This window comes from Pangasianodon hypophthalmus, chromosome 11 (genome assembly GCF_027358585.1).
Source record: "Pangasianodon hypophthalmus isolate fPanHyp1 chromosome 11, fPanHyp1.pri, whole genome shotgun sequence".
NCBI lineage: Eukaryota > Metazoa > Chordata > Actinopteri > Siluriformes > Pangasiidae > Pangasianodon > Pangasianodon hypophthalmus.
In genome coordinates, this window is record NC_069720.1 from 22,786,274 (window position 1) to 22,804,305 (window position 18,032).

At 38.3% G+C, this 18,032-nt stretch overlaps 1 protein-coding gene across 3 annotated transcripts in view; it reads right to left on the reverse strand.

Moving 5' to 3' along the window:
* The window catches only part of diaph3 (diaphanous-related formin 3), a 324,811-nt gene that overhangs the window by 171,959 nt on the left and 134,820 nt on the right, over nt 1–18,032 (reverse strand). For all 3 annotated transcript variants that reach the window (XM_053238349.1, XM_053238350.1, XM_053238348.1), the window contains 4 exons: nt 14,705–14,823; nt 14,530–14,594; nt 11,869–11,973; nt 7,526–7,849 (listed from right to left, as the gene is read on the reverse strand). In XM_053238349.1, the coding sequence (XP_053094324.1) occupies nt 7,526–7,849; nt 11,869–11,973; nt 14,530–14,594; nt 14,705–14,823 (613 nt within the window). The remainder of the gene's footprint in view (nt 1–7,525; nt 7,850–11,868; nt 11,974–14,529; nt 14,595–14,704; nt 14,824–18,032) is intronic.

Genomic DNA, 18,032 nt, shown 5'->3' on the forward strand with positions numbered 1-18,032 from the left:
AAAAAAAATGCTTCCAGACATAATAAAATGATTATATATAGCGAGAAACAATAGCAAATAGTTTAACACCAATTATTTAAAAAAAATAATAATTAAAATTAGAGAATATATGAAGATTTAGTCCTAGCAAAACAGATGTGCTTCAATCACATCACTGGTATTTATCCTCCAAGTCCATGTCATGCCCCAGACAAACAAAGCTATATCAGGATACTTCATGTTTAAGGTCATTCCTACGTTAGGAACAGCGTATAATAACTGTGCTGTGTTTTTGTGTCAGAAATGTTTCTAAGGCAGGCAGAGTGGAGCAAGCGGTGGCAATCAATATTACAGAGTGCTTTCCATTAAACAGATTTTCATTTTCATAATATTTGGATGTAATATTGCATCAAAATAAAACGTCTTATTCTTGTGTTATTCATTACTATTAATAGGCTTAAGATGTGTTACCTCATTGTTACTACAGTGATGCTGAATTCTCAACTCTGATTGGTCAAAAGGTGTTGATTTAGTTTCTGTAACTAAAGCAGCAGCTAGGACAATAGTTCTGGCTCCAAGGCGACTCAAGATTTATATTAATTCGCTAGTTGTAATATGTTATCGTTTCTATAGTAACAGCTCATACACAGGGGCTTGTACAGCGAATGCTCCACACAATCTAAGGCTAATAAGAATTGGATTTTTAAAAATGTTTAACAAAGTAAAACATATAATCGCTGATGTGATGATGTTTTTGTTAGGAGACATTTATGTGACACTTATGGAAGGCGTCTCGAGTGTCAGTGCTTTGTAACAGTCACAGTCCTGTAACTCTGTAGCGAGAGAGAGAGAGAGAGAGAGAATGACAGAGAGGTTGGTGAGGGAACAAATGTTTTTCTCGGCTATAACACAAGTGATAAATTAATTAATACCGTCACATATGTTAATCCAGCACTGCATTCGCACATGAATGCAGAAAGTTGGTTATGAGTGACCGCAGTGATACAAATGAGAAAATGTGACAGAATGTAATCTATACGTGTGAAAACTGTTGTAATCTTCCTGGATGGCCACCAAAATACTGCAGTTTCATCAGAAGTAAGATGACTGAACAATCAGGAGACCAAGAGTCGGGTTATAATAAAAGAGATGGTTAGAATTAGTCTAAAATGCTTATTATTATTAACTTATCATTAGTGCATCGTCTGCTTGATTTGCACCATGCATAACTACCAGGCCTGAACGCACTGAAAGAAATAATTCATGGAAATTAAGTGTAGAATTTCTACATAAGTAAAATACTGTATGTAAGTGCAACAATAAGTAAATACATAAATAATGGCAGGTTTATTCATTAAACTCATTAAATAGACACGCATACATTTAAAACTTTTTTTTTTGTAGTAACATGGACATCATGTCAATATGTGAAAGCTACAAATTTTACTTAAGTGGAAATTCTGCCTATAATTTAAATACGTTGATCTATGAGGAAGTTGCTGTTTTTAAACACATTAGTGAAGAGCCGTAAATAGTCATTTTTAAGCGAAATATTTGTAGTGTTACATTTTGATATTTTTAATATAATTTAAGTCAAACTTAAACATGAAAGCAAATTTAGCAAATTAACTCTTAGTCTTTAAAAAAAAACTAATATAATTTCTGGATATTTCTTTGGAAAAACATTTCAGTACACACCTATTAGCAAGCACTTAAAAGAAAGCATAAGCTCCAACTATAAATAACTGCTTTTTAAAATTTTATTTTTGTTTACTTAAAACATTTTGTTGTATTTGTGCGTGTAAGAGAGCAGAGAGAAAAATGCAGAGATGAAAAAATGTGCTAATGTCTTTTCAGTAGTAACACAGCTGCTTTCTGTAGTAACACAGCTGCTTCTACAGGCAGGGGTGCACACATTTCCCACAATCCAACTTCACAGCTCTTGTTAAATAAGAGATAAATGTTTTGGGGAAGGAAACATGAATACTGCATCTAATGTGTCATCTACAGCCACTACAACCCTCAAAAGAGCACCATTATCCTTCTAATAGTTAATTAGCAAACAGGTTTTAGATGAGCTAAAACATATGGCTAACTTTGGGTAACATCTGTATGTTGACTGCAAAGAGCACAAAGATGAAATATTAATAGCTATATGGCAAACTAATATCACTCCAAATGGAAGGAAGCAGGGTGTCTGACAATACCTTTTGATATGAGAAATTAAAGCTCGTATTTAATGAGGTTTGGCAATGAGAAGCAGAAGTTTTCTTCACAGTTGCTTCCCTAACAGCTGTCTTTTTTTTTTTTTTTTTCCTTTTTATTGCTGTTGTGTTGTGATGTTAAGTGAGGAACTTTTGGGTGGGGAATGGATTTAAGTATAGAGTGCTTACGAGAAGACAGAGCAAAGCTGTAAACAAACACACGAACAAACAAACAAATAAACAGACAGACACAGCAGTGCTGCTGTGCATCTGTTCTTCTCACACCAAAACCTTATAGGACACAAATCAAATTAAAGGGATGCTTACAGATTTTATATTTCTTAGGCAACTCAAAATGCATATTCAATCTTACCATCTTTACAGAGGATTTTTTTTGTAGTTTTGTAGTAAACAGACAGGCCAAACTCCAAGCTGCTTCATATTCACTATATACGCTCCCTACATAGGATTGATCTGCCAACCCCAAAGAGGAACAAAGTCCTGATATTCAGGACACAGTACATTTTTGATATAGTCCTTTCACAAATCACTTGTCTGAGGTAGAAAGTGGAATGCACATTCAGTACTGTGCAAAAGTCTTAGGCCCATGCACAGAAATGCTGTAGAGCAAAGATGCCTTCAATTTATTAAATGTTTCTACATTAAAAAATACTATAAAGAGCAGTAAACAGTAATAAATGAAAAAAAAAAAATCAATATTTGGTGTGACGATCCTTGATGAGCTGTAAGTGTTACTGAGCATCTTGCAGAAGCAGCCACAGTTCTTCTGGAGACTTTGACTGTCGACTCGCTTCTTATTTCTGCAGCGAAACCCAGCAGCCTTCATTATGTTTTTTTGTCTGAAAAGTGTCTCTTATGTAATCTGCGGCTTTCTTTACTGACATACAAACATTCTTCTGTAACATTTAATTATGTGCTGGAAAACTAATGTTTGGAATCTAAAAGGTTTTTGTACTGAATCAATAATGTAGAAGTCATAAAATAAAAATCTGTAACAAAGCTTGTACTAAAAATAAATAAGGTGACTTTTGCACAGTGCTGTACATATGTGGTTTTATGGTAAACATAATGCACTTGAGAGAAAAAAGCTTGTGTTTTAGTTAAGACAAGAAAAGTTTACAGTAATTAATAAGAAAGTCTGCATCTAAAAGTTTACAGTGCCTACATCTTAACTAAGACAGACAACCAGCATATACACACACACACAGACACACACACACACACACACACACACACACACACACACACTCTGGTTTATAGACACTAGAAAAGTTTACATTAATGTCTTTCTCTCTAAAAAGATGTTACATACAGCGATTAATAAAAATGGTCATGTTAACATTTACGATGTCTACACATTAACTAAAAGAGACGAACAGCGGCTTCGTCCCTCGAAACACTTGGCAGTTACTGTACAACCTCGTATATACGCACACTCCAGTTCCGCCACGACAGGCTTGACTGTGCTGTATGAAGGTGTCTGCGCTGACCGCAGAAGCAGAACAAACCATTTTTAATCACTGTCTAATTATCATAATGGTTAAAAATATTTGTAAGATATGACACTTCGTCAATGACTGTATACATGATTGGACGTCGTAATAGGGATTGAAAAGTGAAGCCAGATTGTCTCTATGGCCCTCTAGTGGCTGGCTGCAGTACAATGTTTAAGATTCAAGATTCAAAGCGTTTATTGTCATGTGCACAGTGAGGAAACCAAGTTTCCCTGTACAATGAAATTCTTTCTTTGCTGTCCCATTGAATGCCAAGATAAACACAACCTATGGAGAAGATAAAAACAGACATACACATACCTACAAACAAACATAATAAAGTGTAGTACAATTTTTAAGCCCGCCCACTCTCACATTAACAAATCGGAAAGGAGCAAACTTACATTTTAAGTTATTTCTCCACAAATTATTTTCAGGAATAGTGTTGTCATTTTTACAAGTTCAGTTGACCTTGATATCTTCCCCACATTTTTTCTTACAATAAGTGTGTTTTACAAGAGTTATTTGATGATGAATAAAAGGGTGTTGGTTAATAAAGTGACTGACAGTTTTGCATATAAACTGTTCTACCAGACCCTCAGCAGGGAGGTTGTTTTTTTTTTTTTTTTTTGGCAGTTTTTCCAGTATATTGCTCATTTTGATGTCTAAGCTGTATCTCGTTGTACTGGTAACTAGCAAACTAACTCGACTGGATGACGTGAAGATATAAACCATGACAGCTAACAATTACTAAATATCATAATTTATGATTGACTGCGTGGTGTTAGCGAACACTCAAAGTAGCCTGGTAAGGTTAGCCAGTCATTGTTTTTAAACAAAGTGCACTGACAGAACGAGCATAAAAGAGTGCACTTCTCCATTTCTAGTAACTTCATGCAGGTGTCAGAGTGAGATGAAAATCATAGACAGCAGTGAGTTTTTTCTCAAAAAATGAGCTGTGTTGAGCGTGAATCCTGACTACAGTTTACCTGTATATTTTCAGTTGGTATATTACATTAGCTACTTATACTTATATTACTTTGCTTAAAATGATGGATCATGTCAGCTGATAATGTCAGTGACTCAAAGTTCTAAAATCCTTTTCTGGCAAAGGTAAAATCAACATACCTACAAAACTTTTAGGTTTAAAATTATAATTTAGCATTTTACATTTTATTAATAACACTGTACTTGCCACTATGAGTTGCCAATGTGCCATCTTAAGCTGCAATTCAGGCATCTCATAGTGTCCATCACTAACATGGGCAGATTAGAGGTGGACCCACGGTCTGATTGGCCATGTCTTCTGCGCGCACTCTGGCTCCACGAGCTCTAATGTGCACACACTTTCTGTCACCCAATAAAGGCCTCAAAAACCACAAAATAGGAGTGAATGGTGCCATGTTTTCTACTCATATATACAGTCATTACACTTGCAGACCTATTTAATCTTCCTGGTATTGCTTTAGGGTTAAAAAGCGCAATTTTCAGAGGCACTGCTAATAAACATAGGTAACTGTTAAGTCTATACATATCTGATGTTAGCTAAGCTGAACATCCAGTGATAGATTTTATTTCACATTAATGAACTTAATCGTTCTCCATTTAGCCTGACAGAAAGGTGCATCAGCGCATCTTTATACTGTGAAATTCAGGATGAGAGACTAAAGTGAGCTGGGGGAAGACAGCAGCGCTTTCAGGGTGTCAGTTAATAACAACACCTGCGCGACATGTCAATAATTGCAGGTTGACATGTCAGTTAGCTTGTGTGCCGTTTTCACCGGAGGGGAAAGACTGTTTTTTGCCCTATTTGAGTGATAACTCATAGCAATATTCTCCAATGTTAAAATATGGAGTTCCTTCACAAAATGCATAAAGGTCAGCAGGTCTGGATATATCATACGAGCAGATTGTATGTAGTGTACTATACGCCCAATATGACATAAATTAAATAAAATTCCACGATGAAATACATTGAATATGCTTATATTGAAGTATTTGTGCGGTGTTTAGTGATTTGTCAGGTGATGCTGTATTTTTGTTATTCCAGTGAGAATTCTGTTATTCCGAGAAAATGTTCTACACAATTACAATGGAGCTTGAAAAAAAGAAATTAAGTGATCTCAAAAATAAAGCTTAACAGACAAAAAAAGCAAGAGACCCTTTTCTTGCTCACTATTTTCCAGCAATATTAAATTTCAAATTAATGAGAAATCCAACACAGTAGTAGTGGAGATAGAAAACATTCAACTCCAAAATGCAATGCCGCTATATGGCACAGTTTACACTCAGTTACAGGAGATACTCAGCTCAGCTAGTTAGTCATCTTCAAGATGACATATGCATCTGGTGTTGACGGCAATACTACTATGAAAGTTGAGCTGACCTGTCTGAGCAGAGTGAACTGTTTGTTTGTACAGAGGAGGTGAGAAAACTGGACAGACTAAAGGAGATATGTATGTATGTATGTATGTATGTATGTATGTATACACATACATAAATACATCAATCAGCCATAACATTAAAACCACCTGCCTAATACTGTGTAGGTTCCCCTTGTGCCACCAAAACAGGGACTCCACAAGACCTCTGAAGGTGTGCTGTGGTATCTGGCACCAATACGTTAGCAGCAGATGCTTTAAGTCCTGTAAGCTGCGATGTGGGGCCTCCATGAATCGGACTTGTTTGTCCAGTACATCCCACAGATGTTCGATTGGATTGAGATCTGGCAATTTAGAGGCCAAATCAACACCTTGAACTGTTTGTCATGTTCCTCAAACCATTCCTGAACAATTTTTGCAGTGTGGCAGGGAGCATTAACCTGCTGGAAGAGGTCACTGCTATTAGGGAATACTGTTGCCATGAAGGGGTGTACCTGATCTGCAACAATGTTTAGGTAGGTGGTACGTGTCAAAGTAACATCCACATGCTTGCCAGGACCCAGGGTTTCCCAGCAGAACATTGCCCAGAGCATCACACTGCCTCCGCTGGCTTGCCTTCTTCCCATAGTGCATCCTGGTGCCATCTCTTCCCCAGGTAAGTGACACACATGCACCCAGCCATCCACATGATGTAAAAGAAAACATGATTCATCAGACCATGCCACATTCTTCCATTGCTCCATGGTTCAGTTCTGATGCTCACGTCCCAGTTGTAGGCGCTTTGGCGGTGGACGGGGGTCAGCATGGGCACTCTGACTGGTCTGTGACTACGCAGCCCCATATGCAGCTAGCTGCGCTGCACTGTGTGTTCTGACTCCTTTCTATCACAGCCAGCAGTAACCTTTCCACCAATTTGTGCTACAGTATCTCTTCTGATGGATCGGACCTGACAAGCTAGCCTTCGCTCTCCACGAGAATCAATGAGCCTTGGGCGCCCATGACCCTGTCGCCGGTTCAACGGTTGACCTTCCTTGGACCACTTTTGGTAGGTACTAACAAATACATACTGGGAACACCCCACAACACCTGCTGTTTTGAAGATGCTCTGACCCAGTCATCTAGCCATCACAATTTGGTCGTTGTCAAAGTCACTCAGATCCTTACGCTTGCCCATTTCTCCTGCTTCCAACACATCAACTTCGAGAACCTACTGTTCATTTGCTGCCTAATATATCCCACCCCTTGACAGTAACGAGCTTGACTGCAACGAGATAATCAATGTTATTCACTTCAGCTGTCAGTGGTTTTAATCTTATGGCTGATCTATATATACCGTGAAATATGTGACACATTTCTATATTCTATACATTATGTATTATACTGAAAACCATAATCGACATGGTAGTATTGGTAGCCTTTAGAGAACAGAGTCAGATGTAAATCTTACCTTGGACCAGTTGAGGCGCTTCATGATGGTCTCAGGCTTGAACTCCTTCTTGGGCTGAAGGCCAAACGGCAGCACGTACCGGGTGGGGGAGGACATAAGGCCCCCTAGTCCTGGAGGCGGAGGGGGAGGAGGGGCACCAAAAGGAGGAGGCACTCCAGGCATGACAGCACAGCCTGGCATAGGTGGGGGAGGAGGCGGGGGAGGAGGAGGTGGAGCCCCAGGTACAGGGGGTGGAGGAGGGGGTCCTGGTGGAAAGGATGAGGAGGATGAAGACATGGCTGGGACAGACTGCACTGTAGGTATGCCCACTGGAACTGTCCCAAACTGCACAAAGTTTTTATAAAAAAAAAAAAAAAAAACATCAGAACAAAACATGAACAAAGCAAATAGTCAATCGTGGAAACATTACACACTTTGAACCTTAATAATAAGAAAGCATTTGCTGTCAATGTATACTCTATGGACAAAAGTATGTGGACAGCTGACCATCACACCCATATGTGGTTCTTCTCCAAACTGTTGCCACAAAGACAGAAGCACATAATTGCCTAGAATTTCACTGTATGCTGCAGCTTTACAATTTCTCTTCACTGGAACTAAGGGGCTGAAACCTGTTCCAGCATGACGATGCCCCTGTGCACAAAGCGAGCTCCACAAAGACATGGTTTGCCAAAGTTGGAGTGGAAGAACTCGAGTGTCCTGCACAGAGCCCTGACCTCAACCCCACTGAACACCTTTGGGATGAACTGGAACACTGACTGAACCCCAGACCTCCTCACCAACATCAGTGCCTGATCTCACTAATGCTCTTGTGGCTAAATGGGCAAATCCCCACAGTAAGGCTGCAAAATCTAGTAGAAACCCTTCCAAGAAGAGTGGAGGTTATTATAACAGCAAAGGGGTAGGACTAAATCTGGAAAGGGATGTTTAAAAGCACATATGAGTGTGATGGCCATATAGTGTAAATGTTCATGATGCTTCAAAGGTATTTTCTTTTCCCACAGCTCATTTATTACAACTCAAATTGGGCAGAGAGGATTTTATGTTTATAAGTGTAAATACAGTGCCTTGCATACGTAAGCAAATATGGATTAAAACTTTTTGTGTCTTGGCACAAAAGGCAACATTTGGCAGAAACTCAATAGTGTTCATCACCCTGAGAACATTATTTCCACAATGAAGCATGATGGTGGTAGTATCATGGTGTTTGGATGCCCTTCATCAGGAGAAAGTGTTACACTGATCAGGGTTGAAGACAAGATGAAGCCAAACACAGGGCAATTCTAGAAGAAAACCTGCCCTAGACTGCAAGAGACTTGTGAGTAGGACGGAGCTTCATTGCCCAACTGGACAGAGAGTGGATCAAAGCCAGGAACCTATAGGTGTTAGAGTCCAGTCAAAGCCCAGATATCAATCCAACTGAGAATCTTTTGCAAGTCTTGAAAATTGCTGTTCATCAACATTTTCAATCCAATTTCACAGAGCTTAAACATTTTTGCCAGGAAGAATACTTAATTAGCCTTTGTTTCACAATTACAAATGTACTGTTAAATGTCAGATATATGGTGTAAATCATTATTTATATATATATATACACTAAAACAGCATGACCTCCACTTTATACAACCCAATGCATGGAAACAACAGGCAATACATGACACTGTTAAACATGGAGAACAGCTGCAAGCCAGAATTTATGGAAAATGTAGACGCTTTAATTCAAACACTAAACCAACCATCCTAAATCATACATTTTAGGCAATAAGGCGGAATGAATTACAGCAACATTTATGTGGGATACGGAATGGCTTCAAATGATAGCAGATTGCCGAGATGGATCACTTTAACTGCCTGTATTACAAACTTTCACTTCACTCGTTGGGCTCCACTATTTAACAACTGATCGGCACTATCGATGGCAGTCTAGTGAGCCAAAAAGCAATTCATCAAATAAACTGTTCAGCTGGTGCTCTATTTATCATACCAATCTGAAGGTTTGAGGACCAACTGGGGAGAAAATAAAACATCACTTCTACTACATGAGGAGGGACACACATTCTTCACACTTAGTAATTGTTTAACAAGATGCTTAAAAATAGATGTAAAATGCCTATGTCAAATATTTCAAGCAATAAGTACTCAAATTGATGTCTTAAGGTCATTTAGCCAGATTACTCCAGAATTTAATCCCTTTGCTCTACTGATCAATATATTGAGTCTGAAACTGTTCTCTTCAAAGTCATTTGTAAAGCCACCACAAAGGGCTTTCTTGAAAATAAGCCAAAATCAGCAGTTGGATCTCTCAAACTAATAAGAAGAGCAAATCAGGATTAAAATCAGGAAGATTAGCTTACACTCAACCCATCTGGAATTCAAAAACAATCATGGGCCACTCTTAGACAGTGCATTAAAGCCACTGGCAATGGTGGATTTAAACTCTTTGTAATACAGAAGACCTATAATTTAATAAGCATTTATCAATGGCAGATTCAGAAATATACAGTATACGGCAAAAAAGTAAGTGGACACCTGACCATCACCTCCATATGTGCTTGTTGAGCATCCCACTTCAGAGTTAGTCCCCCTTTGCTGTTATAATAAGCTCTATTCTTTTGGAAAGGCTTTCCACAAGTTTTTCAGGGCTCCGTGCAGGCTTTCCACTCAAGTTCTTCCACTCCAACCTTAGCACACAGTGTCTTCATGGGGCTCGCTTTGTGCACAGGGGCATTGTCATGCTGGAGCATGTTTGGGTCTCTTGGTTCCAGTGAAGGGAAAATGTAATACTACTGCATACAAAGGCATTCTATCTAGACAATTGCTTCCACCTTTGTGGCAACAGTTTGAGGAAGGGCCACATATGGGTGTGACGGTCAGGTGTCCATAAACTTATGGTCATATAGTGTAGATCCATAACTATGATTTAATTATAATCAAAAGCCCCAAAATGTCATATTTTCTGCCAGATCAAAACTGTGTGGATGAGTCAGGTCACATACTGATTGACAGCAGCTAAAATGCGTGTAGGAATGACAGCATGGCACTTCCACAATGCTTTTCTTTTAACATGCGAGTCAAGAACGTTGCATGGTGTGTCAGTGTATTTTCTTCCAATTTCTTGCAGAACCGCACTCATGGAACACAGCAAAAATCAGGTAAAACTTTGTTTGAGTGCAAAGTTACTTCACCTCAAAGTTGCAATGATCAATAGAGCATGGCACTGCAACATGCAGAAGCCACACACACATCTGATTTAATGAAGCAATTTAAAATTAGCTTTACTCTCTCTATTTCATCCAACTGCCTACAATAACAAAGCAGTGAGTGGCTTATTAACCATTTACGCTCATGAGTTTTGCCAATAAACCTCAAGATCAAACTAAATTTGTTGTCCTATTTTGGGGAAAAATGTCCTATTTTGGGGGGGAAAAGTAACGAAATTGTACTTAAAAAAATAATTCATCACAATACAAAACAAACTGTCTGATTTGCAATCAGACACTATTTCATTATCAGATGTGATGTCGTTTACCCTCATCTCTTTCACAGTACGGACACAAAAAAAAAACTGACGCAAGTTGTTTTGTACTGATACTGCCTTGTAGTATAGCCAGGATTTCTTAATTTTTTTTCCACATTAAAAACAGTGTAATTATAATAAAGACAGTCATTTTAAAAATACTTTTTTTAATTTTCTTTTAATTTTGATCATATTAAGCTGGAATACTGAAGCCTCTTCAATAGCAATTCAGTGCAATTAAGCCACAAGATCCCTCTAGCCAACAAGAAAAGAAGAGTCTTGAGCTCTTTCAGACATCGTGCCGGGCATTGCATCAACCCGCGCTGCAAAGAGCTGCTACTGTGACCGTGCTCTCTCGCAGAGGGACGTTAAAGCTGGAGTGTATTGCTCCAGAGAGTGCAGAATGACACATGTTTGGACGCAGGTAGGATATATAGTATGTTTTTGGACTATTTCCATAATCATTAGTTGTTAAGAAAAAGTTTTTACAGAAAAAAAAGAATATTCAGTGATTAGAACCGATAATAAATATCACTGAATCTGATTTCCGTATAAAACTACACAACAGTGTACCTAAGAGAACTGATGGTCTGGTGGTCACATATAATATTGATCTGATTTAGTGTTTTTACTGTTAACCTCCATTGATAGTGCATATTTTAAAATAATATTTACTTTTTTTTATTATTCACAGATTTGCTATACATGTGCCTAATAAAAATACAGCATTTTTTGCTTAGTCCTGTATATGCAGTAGATATTAAATGGTTACAGAAATATTAACAGTTGACAGAAAGCAAGACATCAAGGGGAAAAAAGGCAATACCTGAGATCTGAAGGCCTGTATCTCTGCCTCCAGCTCACTGATTTTCTCCTCCTTCTTCAGGAGCTGGGCCAAGGCCTCCTGTCTCTCCATGATCTCTTCATCAACCTGGAGGTCAAAAGTAGCATTAGAGCAGCTCCTTTCAAGGACGTACACCACAGCAGTGCAGACTTGATTTCATGTGGTGCATCTCATGTTTATAAGAACCCCATGAAGCCAAATCAAAACGAATCACCAATGATGTTGCATTACTGGTTGTTGTTCATTTTCCGCTCTTGAAAATGTCTTTGCTAAGAGGGGAAAAAAGACAAGAAAACAGGAGGAAGTCTGAAGTTTACGGGGAACAGTTGGCTGGTCTGCACTAATTTAATCAACATCAGTGCTGCAGACACACCCCTTCACCCTGAAACCAGTCAGAGGCACAACACTGCGGGAGGGCTGCAGAACCACCTTTACAAATTTAGATCCAACCACAGGTGTTACACACAGTCCTCTTCAACATCAGGAAAAGGAGAAATAATGATAACAGATATGTTATGCATTCATAAAGGACGCAGAGCCCTTTTCCCAAAATTACTGTGTGGGTACTGATTCACTGAAAAGTCTAATTAACGAGTGGCAGTATATTTGTGCGGTGTAAAAATTATTTTTTTGAAAACTGAGCCTGAAGGAGTGACAATCTGTTTATCTAGTATAATGCACAGGATACTCACAAACAATAGGGAAACCATTAAAACTGTAAACCAAATCTATGGGCTACTTAATTTAGTCAGATAATTTGTTTATCGTAAATACTTTCTGCCTATAAGTACTGGTTTAAAAGTGTTTGTTGTTATGTTCCTAGATTGTGAATGTATTTCAAACACTTCAGCGGGTTCTGATGTACAACGACATAAACTTTTATCAAGTTGAACACTTACAACGGTTACTCAAACACTCCACTAACGTCATTGATTATCTTAATGAAATTATTTTTTTAAGATAAACAGGCAGACAGAAAGATAGACAGAAGTGGGCATAGACAAGTCGACTTGTTGATTAATTGACTAATACACTCACTAGCTGCTGTGGGAATGTCGATTAGTAATGGCAGTAGAAAAAACAACGAGGCACAAAGTGAAATAAGTAGCTAAATGTACTTTGTTAGTCTCAAAATATTTCAGACTAGATGAAGCCATTTCTATACAATCAGCTGCACTAGTCTTCACTGGGTAAAGTCTTTTTTTTTCTTTTGCTCTAATGGACCATTAACACTTTGATATCACTTTGCAGGAAGCAAAGAGGTGTGTGCAAGACACCCAAAGGAATTCCACCAGCAGTTATTTTTGTTGCCCTTTAAAGCTCAATACAATTGTGGATTGTATGAATTCTGTTGCGATCAGCACTTTCAGAGCCGCAGGTTGCACATCACTCTCCAGTCCCACTTGGGTAGTTTAGAGTCAGATAAGCAGCACATGGCAGCTCAAAGAGGTGGAGCCAGATGGGTTTTCAGATGCTATTAAGTTGAACATGGCGGAAAAATCTCACAGATGCTGCTGCCAAAGGTTTTTGGACACCTGACCATCATATGTGGTTCTTCATCAAAATGTTGCCACAAAGTTTGAAGCACAAAATTGTATAGAAGGTCTTTGTATGCGGTAGCATTACAATTTCCCTTCACTAAGCCCAAATACATCAATGGTACCTAACCTCACTAATGCTCTTGTGAAAACAAATCCCACAGACACACTTCAAAATCTAGTGGAAAGCCTTCTCAGAAGAGTAGAGGTTATTATAACAGCAAAGGAGCAACCAACTCCACATTAATGCCCATGGTTTTGGAATGGGATATTCAATACTCAGTTGTCTACTTACTTTTGATCATATAGTGTATAAGGAGTTTCCACGCCATGCTGCATGCTTTCTGTCAGAATCTACGATTTCAATTTCGATTTATTTATTTTTGTCATTAACAGTGTAGCCTAAAAAAAAGCATTGAAGCTGGGAATGTAATACGTGGCATGTGTGTGTGTGTTTTACACATTCTTCGCTGAACAAATGAAATCGCCTAAAAACAGCGATGTCCTGAAACAGTTTTGTGTTACTGGTCGACTAGTAAAATTAGCAAGTGATAAAATAATGATAATAAACCTCATGAGATATTATGACAGGTAAATTAACACATTTGTGAGCTTGTTGATTAGGAGGGAAAAAGACAAATTAATACAATCCACCAATATTCATGAGAAGGAATGACCACTGGATTTAACATCAGGAAGAACTAGCCAGTGAGATATAGTGCATGCATGTGTGTGTGTATGGCAACAAACCCAAACACTACAGAGGATGGTTTTAGACTTCAGATGCAGCATGGGATGTTTCTACCTAACTACAATGGCCAAAGGTGCACTCAGAATAATCGATAATGGCCGTCTTTTTAATCTCCGAATACTGTTAATTACAAATGGCTGTTTGAACGATTTTGAATACGCTGCCTTTAATTAAGGAGGGTTAAATGGTGCAGTATTGAATACTCTTCAAAGGACACAATCTTCAATAAAGAAACCAGGGTGTAGCAAAGAAAAAAGAAATAAACTAGTGAAGACTCAGAAAAAGAGAAGAAATGAACAGAGGAGAGACAGAAGAGAAAGTAAGAGAGTAAGGAGACAAAGAAAAGTCACTTACCTTCTGGGCTAACTCCAAAGCATTCTGCTCAAATTCATCTGCCCGAGCCTTATCCACACACACCTCTGAAAAAGTGCACACAAACATCAGAGACACAAGAGCATCGCCATGACCGTATAAATAAGAGAAAGTGACCCACACACACCTACACACACACACCTACACACACACACACCTAGAAGGTGAGAGAAGTCCACATCCAGACGCTTGCGGTAGGAGAAATCCGGGTCTGTCCCACTGCGATGTAGTACAATCTGCGACACACATTCCTCTATGATCTTAAAGTATTGAGGCCTAAAACACAGAGAGCAAACGTCTGGGGTGTGTGAAGTACAGAATACATTGTATTTAACACACAGACTGTATGAAATACAGTAAGAGCACATTGAAGACTGGAGATTACGAACACTTTTTCAACGGTTATGCAATAAAAGTATCAAGTAAAACAAGCTTCCTTTACACTAATCACAGTGAAAGAGAGAAACAGATCCAAAGAGGAAGGGATAATAAAAGTTAAGTGTTTTTAAGAGACAGAGGCTGTTAGAGGTAAATGATTTAAAATCTGACAAAAGCAGCTCTTTGCGCTCAGTAGCAAGTCGACGGACATGCTGTGATGGCTCCTGCCTCGTCCCTGTGTCACGGCCAATATGGAATTAACCTGCCTTTTATTCTTGTTTTCATAAGGGCCGTGTGGCCCAGATGCGCCCGGCTCCTCTTTAATGTATCCAATTACACAGCGAGAGCTGGAGATAGGAGAGGTTGAAGAGACCTTGATTCCAGATAAGAATTTAACAAGGCATGCCATAGCTTAGGGGCAGCGTGGCACAATTTATGGCACTCACACAAAATCAATAAAGAGCACGGCCCACTTAATCCCAACAGCAAGGCCATCAGGCCTGCAGCCACACCTCCATCTACCTAGATATCAGTGACGCACAGACACACACACACACACACACACACACACACACACACAGACAGACAGACAGACAAAGCAGGAGAAAGAACTAAAGACAGACAGACAGACAGACAAAGAAAGAAAGAAAGAAAGAAAGAAAGAAAGAAAGAAAAAGAAAGGAAACTAAAATGCCATAAAACTAACAAGTAGAACGCTACATCAGCACCATAGACAGAGATGCCTCCGCCGACACCAAGTCGAGTCCGTCTTGTTCATAATTTGTATGTCTGAAATACTCTTAAACATTAGGGAAGAAAAAGAAAAACTACAGGGTGTCCGAAAGTCTCCACACACAGGGCAAATTAACACTTTTTAGCAAAATATCTTTCAACATTCTTCATACTTGTTATATATATATATATATATATATATATATATATATATATATATATATATATATATATATATATATATTTCCATTTTTTCTGATAGTCATTAAGAATGCCTTTGAAAAAAGAACAATGTAAAAGAACACGAGAATGAAATGAAATCAGTCTCATGGCAGGATCAGGAAGCTGTCGCAAGGTTGCAATGGACTTTAACAGGAAACATGGCAAGCACATCACACACAATACTGATGTCAAACTTATCAACAAATTCAAAAAAGAGTGAAAGTGTTGAGGACCAACCAAGAAGTGGACGTCCACGAACGATCCACTGACAAAGGCACAACCGACGTGGACCTGGAATACTATGAAGACTTTTGGGACACTCCGTATTTCAGACATTTGACCTTGCTGTGACCTTGATCAGATCAAACTCTAATCTGCTGGTTACAATCGTGACTCCATATAAAACCTACAAATATTCAAAGAGATGTTCTTGAGATATCGAGCTAACGAGAATCTCAGATGGACGGACACACAACCTGAAAACATAATGCCTCCACCACTTAGTGGCTGAGGTATAAAAAGGTCCTTAAAAGTGTCCTGAGCATTAGAGTAATATCACAGCAATCCATCATTACATTTTCATTACATTTTTATTAAAATATGTTCTAAAAACCTTTTAATGTAATTATTATTGGTCATATTTTGGGAGGAAATATTCGAGTACAGAAAACACAGCATGTTTTTGCGAGTACAGATTAAACATCTCACCATGTTTGTGTATTACACAAACTAACTAAAGTCCAACATGACACATGATGATGTGGATGAGGTGTAACCAAAACTCAAGAGGGAAATCACCGTGTTCATACGTACAGAGGAGAGGAAAGTGGGAAGGTGTTTTACTCATGAACACTCATCCATTAAGACTGGTCTCTAAACCCCAACAAGCTGGTTTGGGAGATGTGAACACTGAAACTTCACCAGAAAATACTAATAGAAAAAAAAAAGAACTCAAATATTTAAAATGAGCTTAATGGAGTAGAAGTAAATTTAAAAATCGATTAGGGGAACTTGCTGAAGTTAAGTATTTCCCTCTTTTCACCAACAGAAGAGAATAATTATCAACCTCAACACAATGTGAATATTAAATTGCCTGGAACGTGTAGCCAGTTGAAGTACGAGTCATGACCAGCTGCTTGACCAATTATACACTGTGCAGTTTTTTTTAGAATGAAGGGACATTGTCTTGGACAAATAAAATGACTATTTTTAAAAAAGACATATAATCAGCGGCGTGAGAGTGGTGTGTTAAACCAAAAAAGTGGGCAGATTTAATCTCTCATTAGACCCCATCCGTGTTAATAAATGAGTTATGCAAAGCAGCCCTTAACACACTATTACACACTACTGTTACACATTATGATCATTATGTTAAGCTAAACTGTGATTCTAATACAGAAAGCCAAACCCTGCACTCATACTAGCGAGCGACAAGTCACTTGTGACGCATGAGGGTGTGCAGTGTTCATCCAGCTGAGAGAAAGCGCAGTGGCCAAAAAGCATAGCCTATAGCACATGATTTTGTACAGTATATGAACAGTATATGATTTTCTTTTCTTTAAAAAGTATTTAAAATGGATTCTAATATTTTGAAAAAGTGTGAAAATTGCTTGTTTGATCTACCTTTCATACCAGGCTTCGCTTTAGCTACAAACACTCTCCAGACACACCAATGATCTCTGCTACTTCCTTACAAACTTTATATTTTATGAGAAGCCGTAGATGACAGGATGACACTAAAACACAGTTAGAAGTTTTTATTCAGTTTATTTATTTATTTATTTATTAATTTTTGAGTCAAGCATTCCCTAGAAACTAACTGCAGGTAGGAACTAAAGTTGTGAAAGAGGGAATGAAAAAAAATGTACCAAGCACACCATATGAATAGTCATTCGTGTCAACTGTTTGGATCTGTCGCTTTGGCTAAAGTTCAGATCTGATCTCTACTCAATGTCGTGCTATTGCTTTGTCACACACCACTGTCACTAAAATCGCAGCTCCATGTTGTGTGCGTACACAGAAAATGGTCATTTGACGCTTTTTCGCTCACTATCTTAACATTATTATATGTCCAGTTCATTTAAATAATTAATTAAATAAATTGCTGCCATAGTCAAATGTAGTGTGGATTGCTTTTCTTTTTTTTTTTTTAA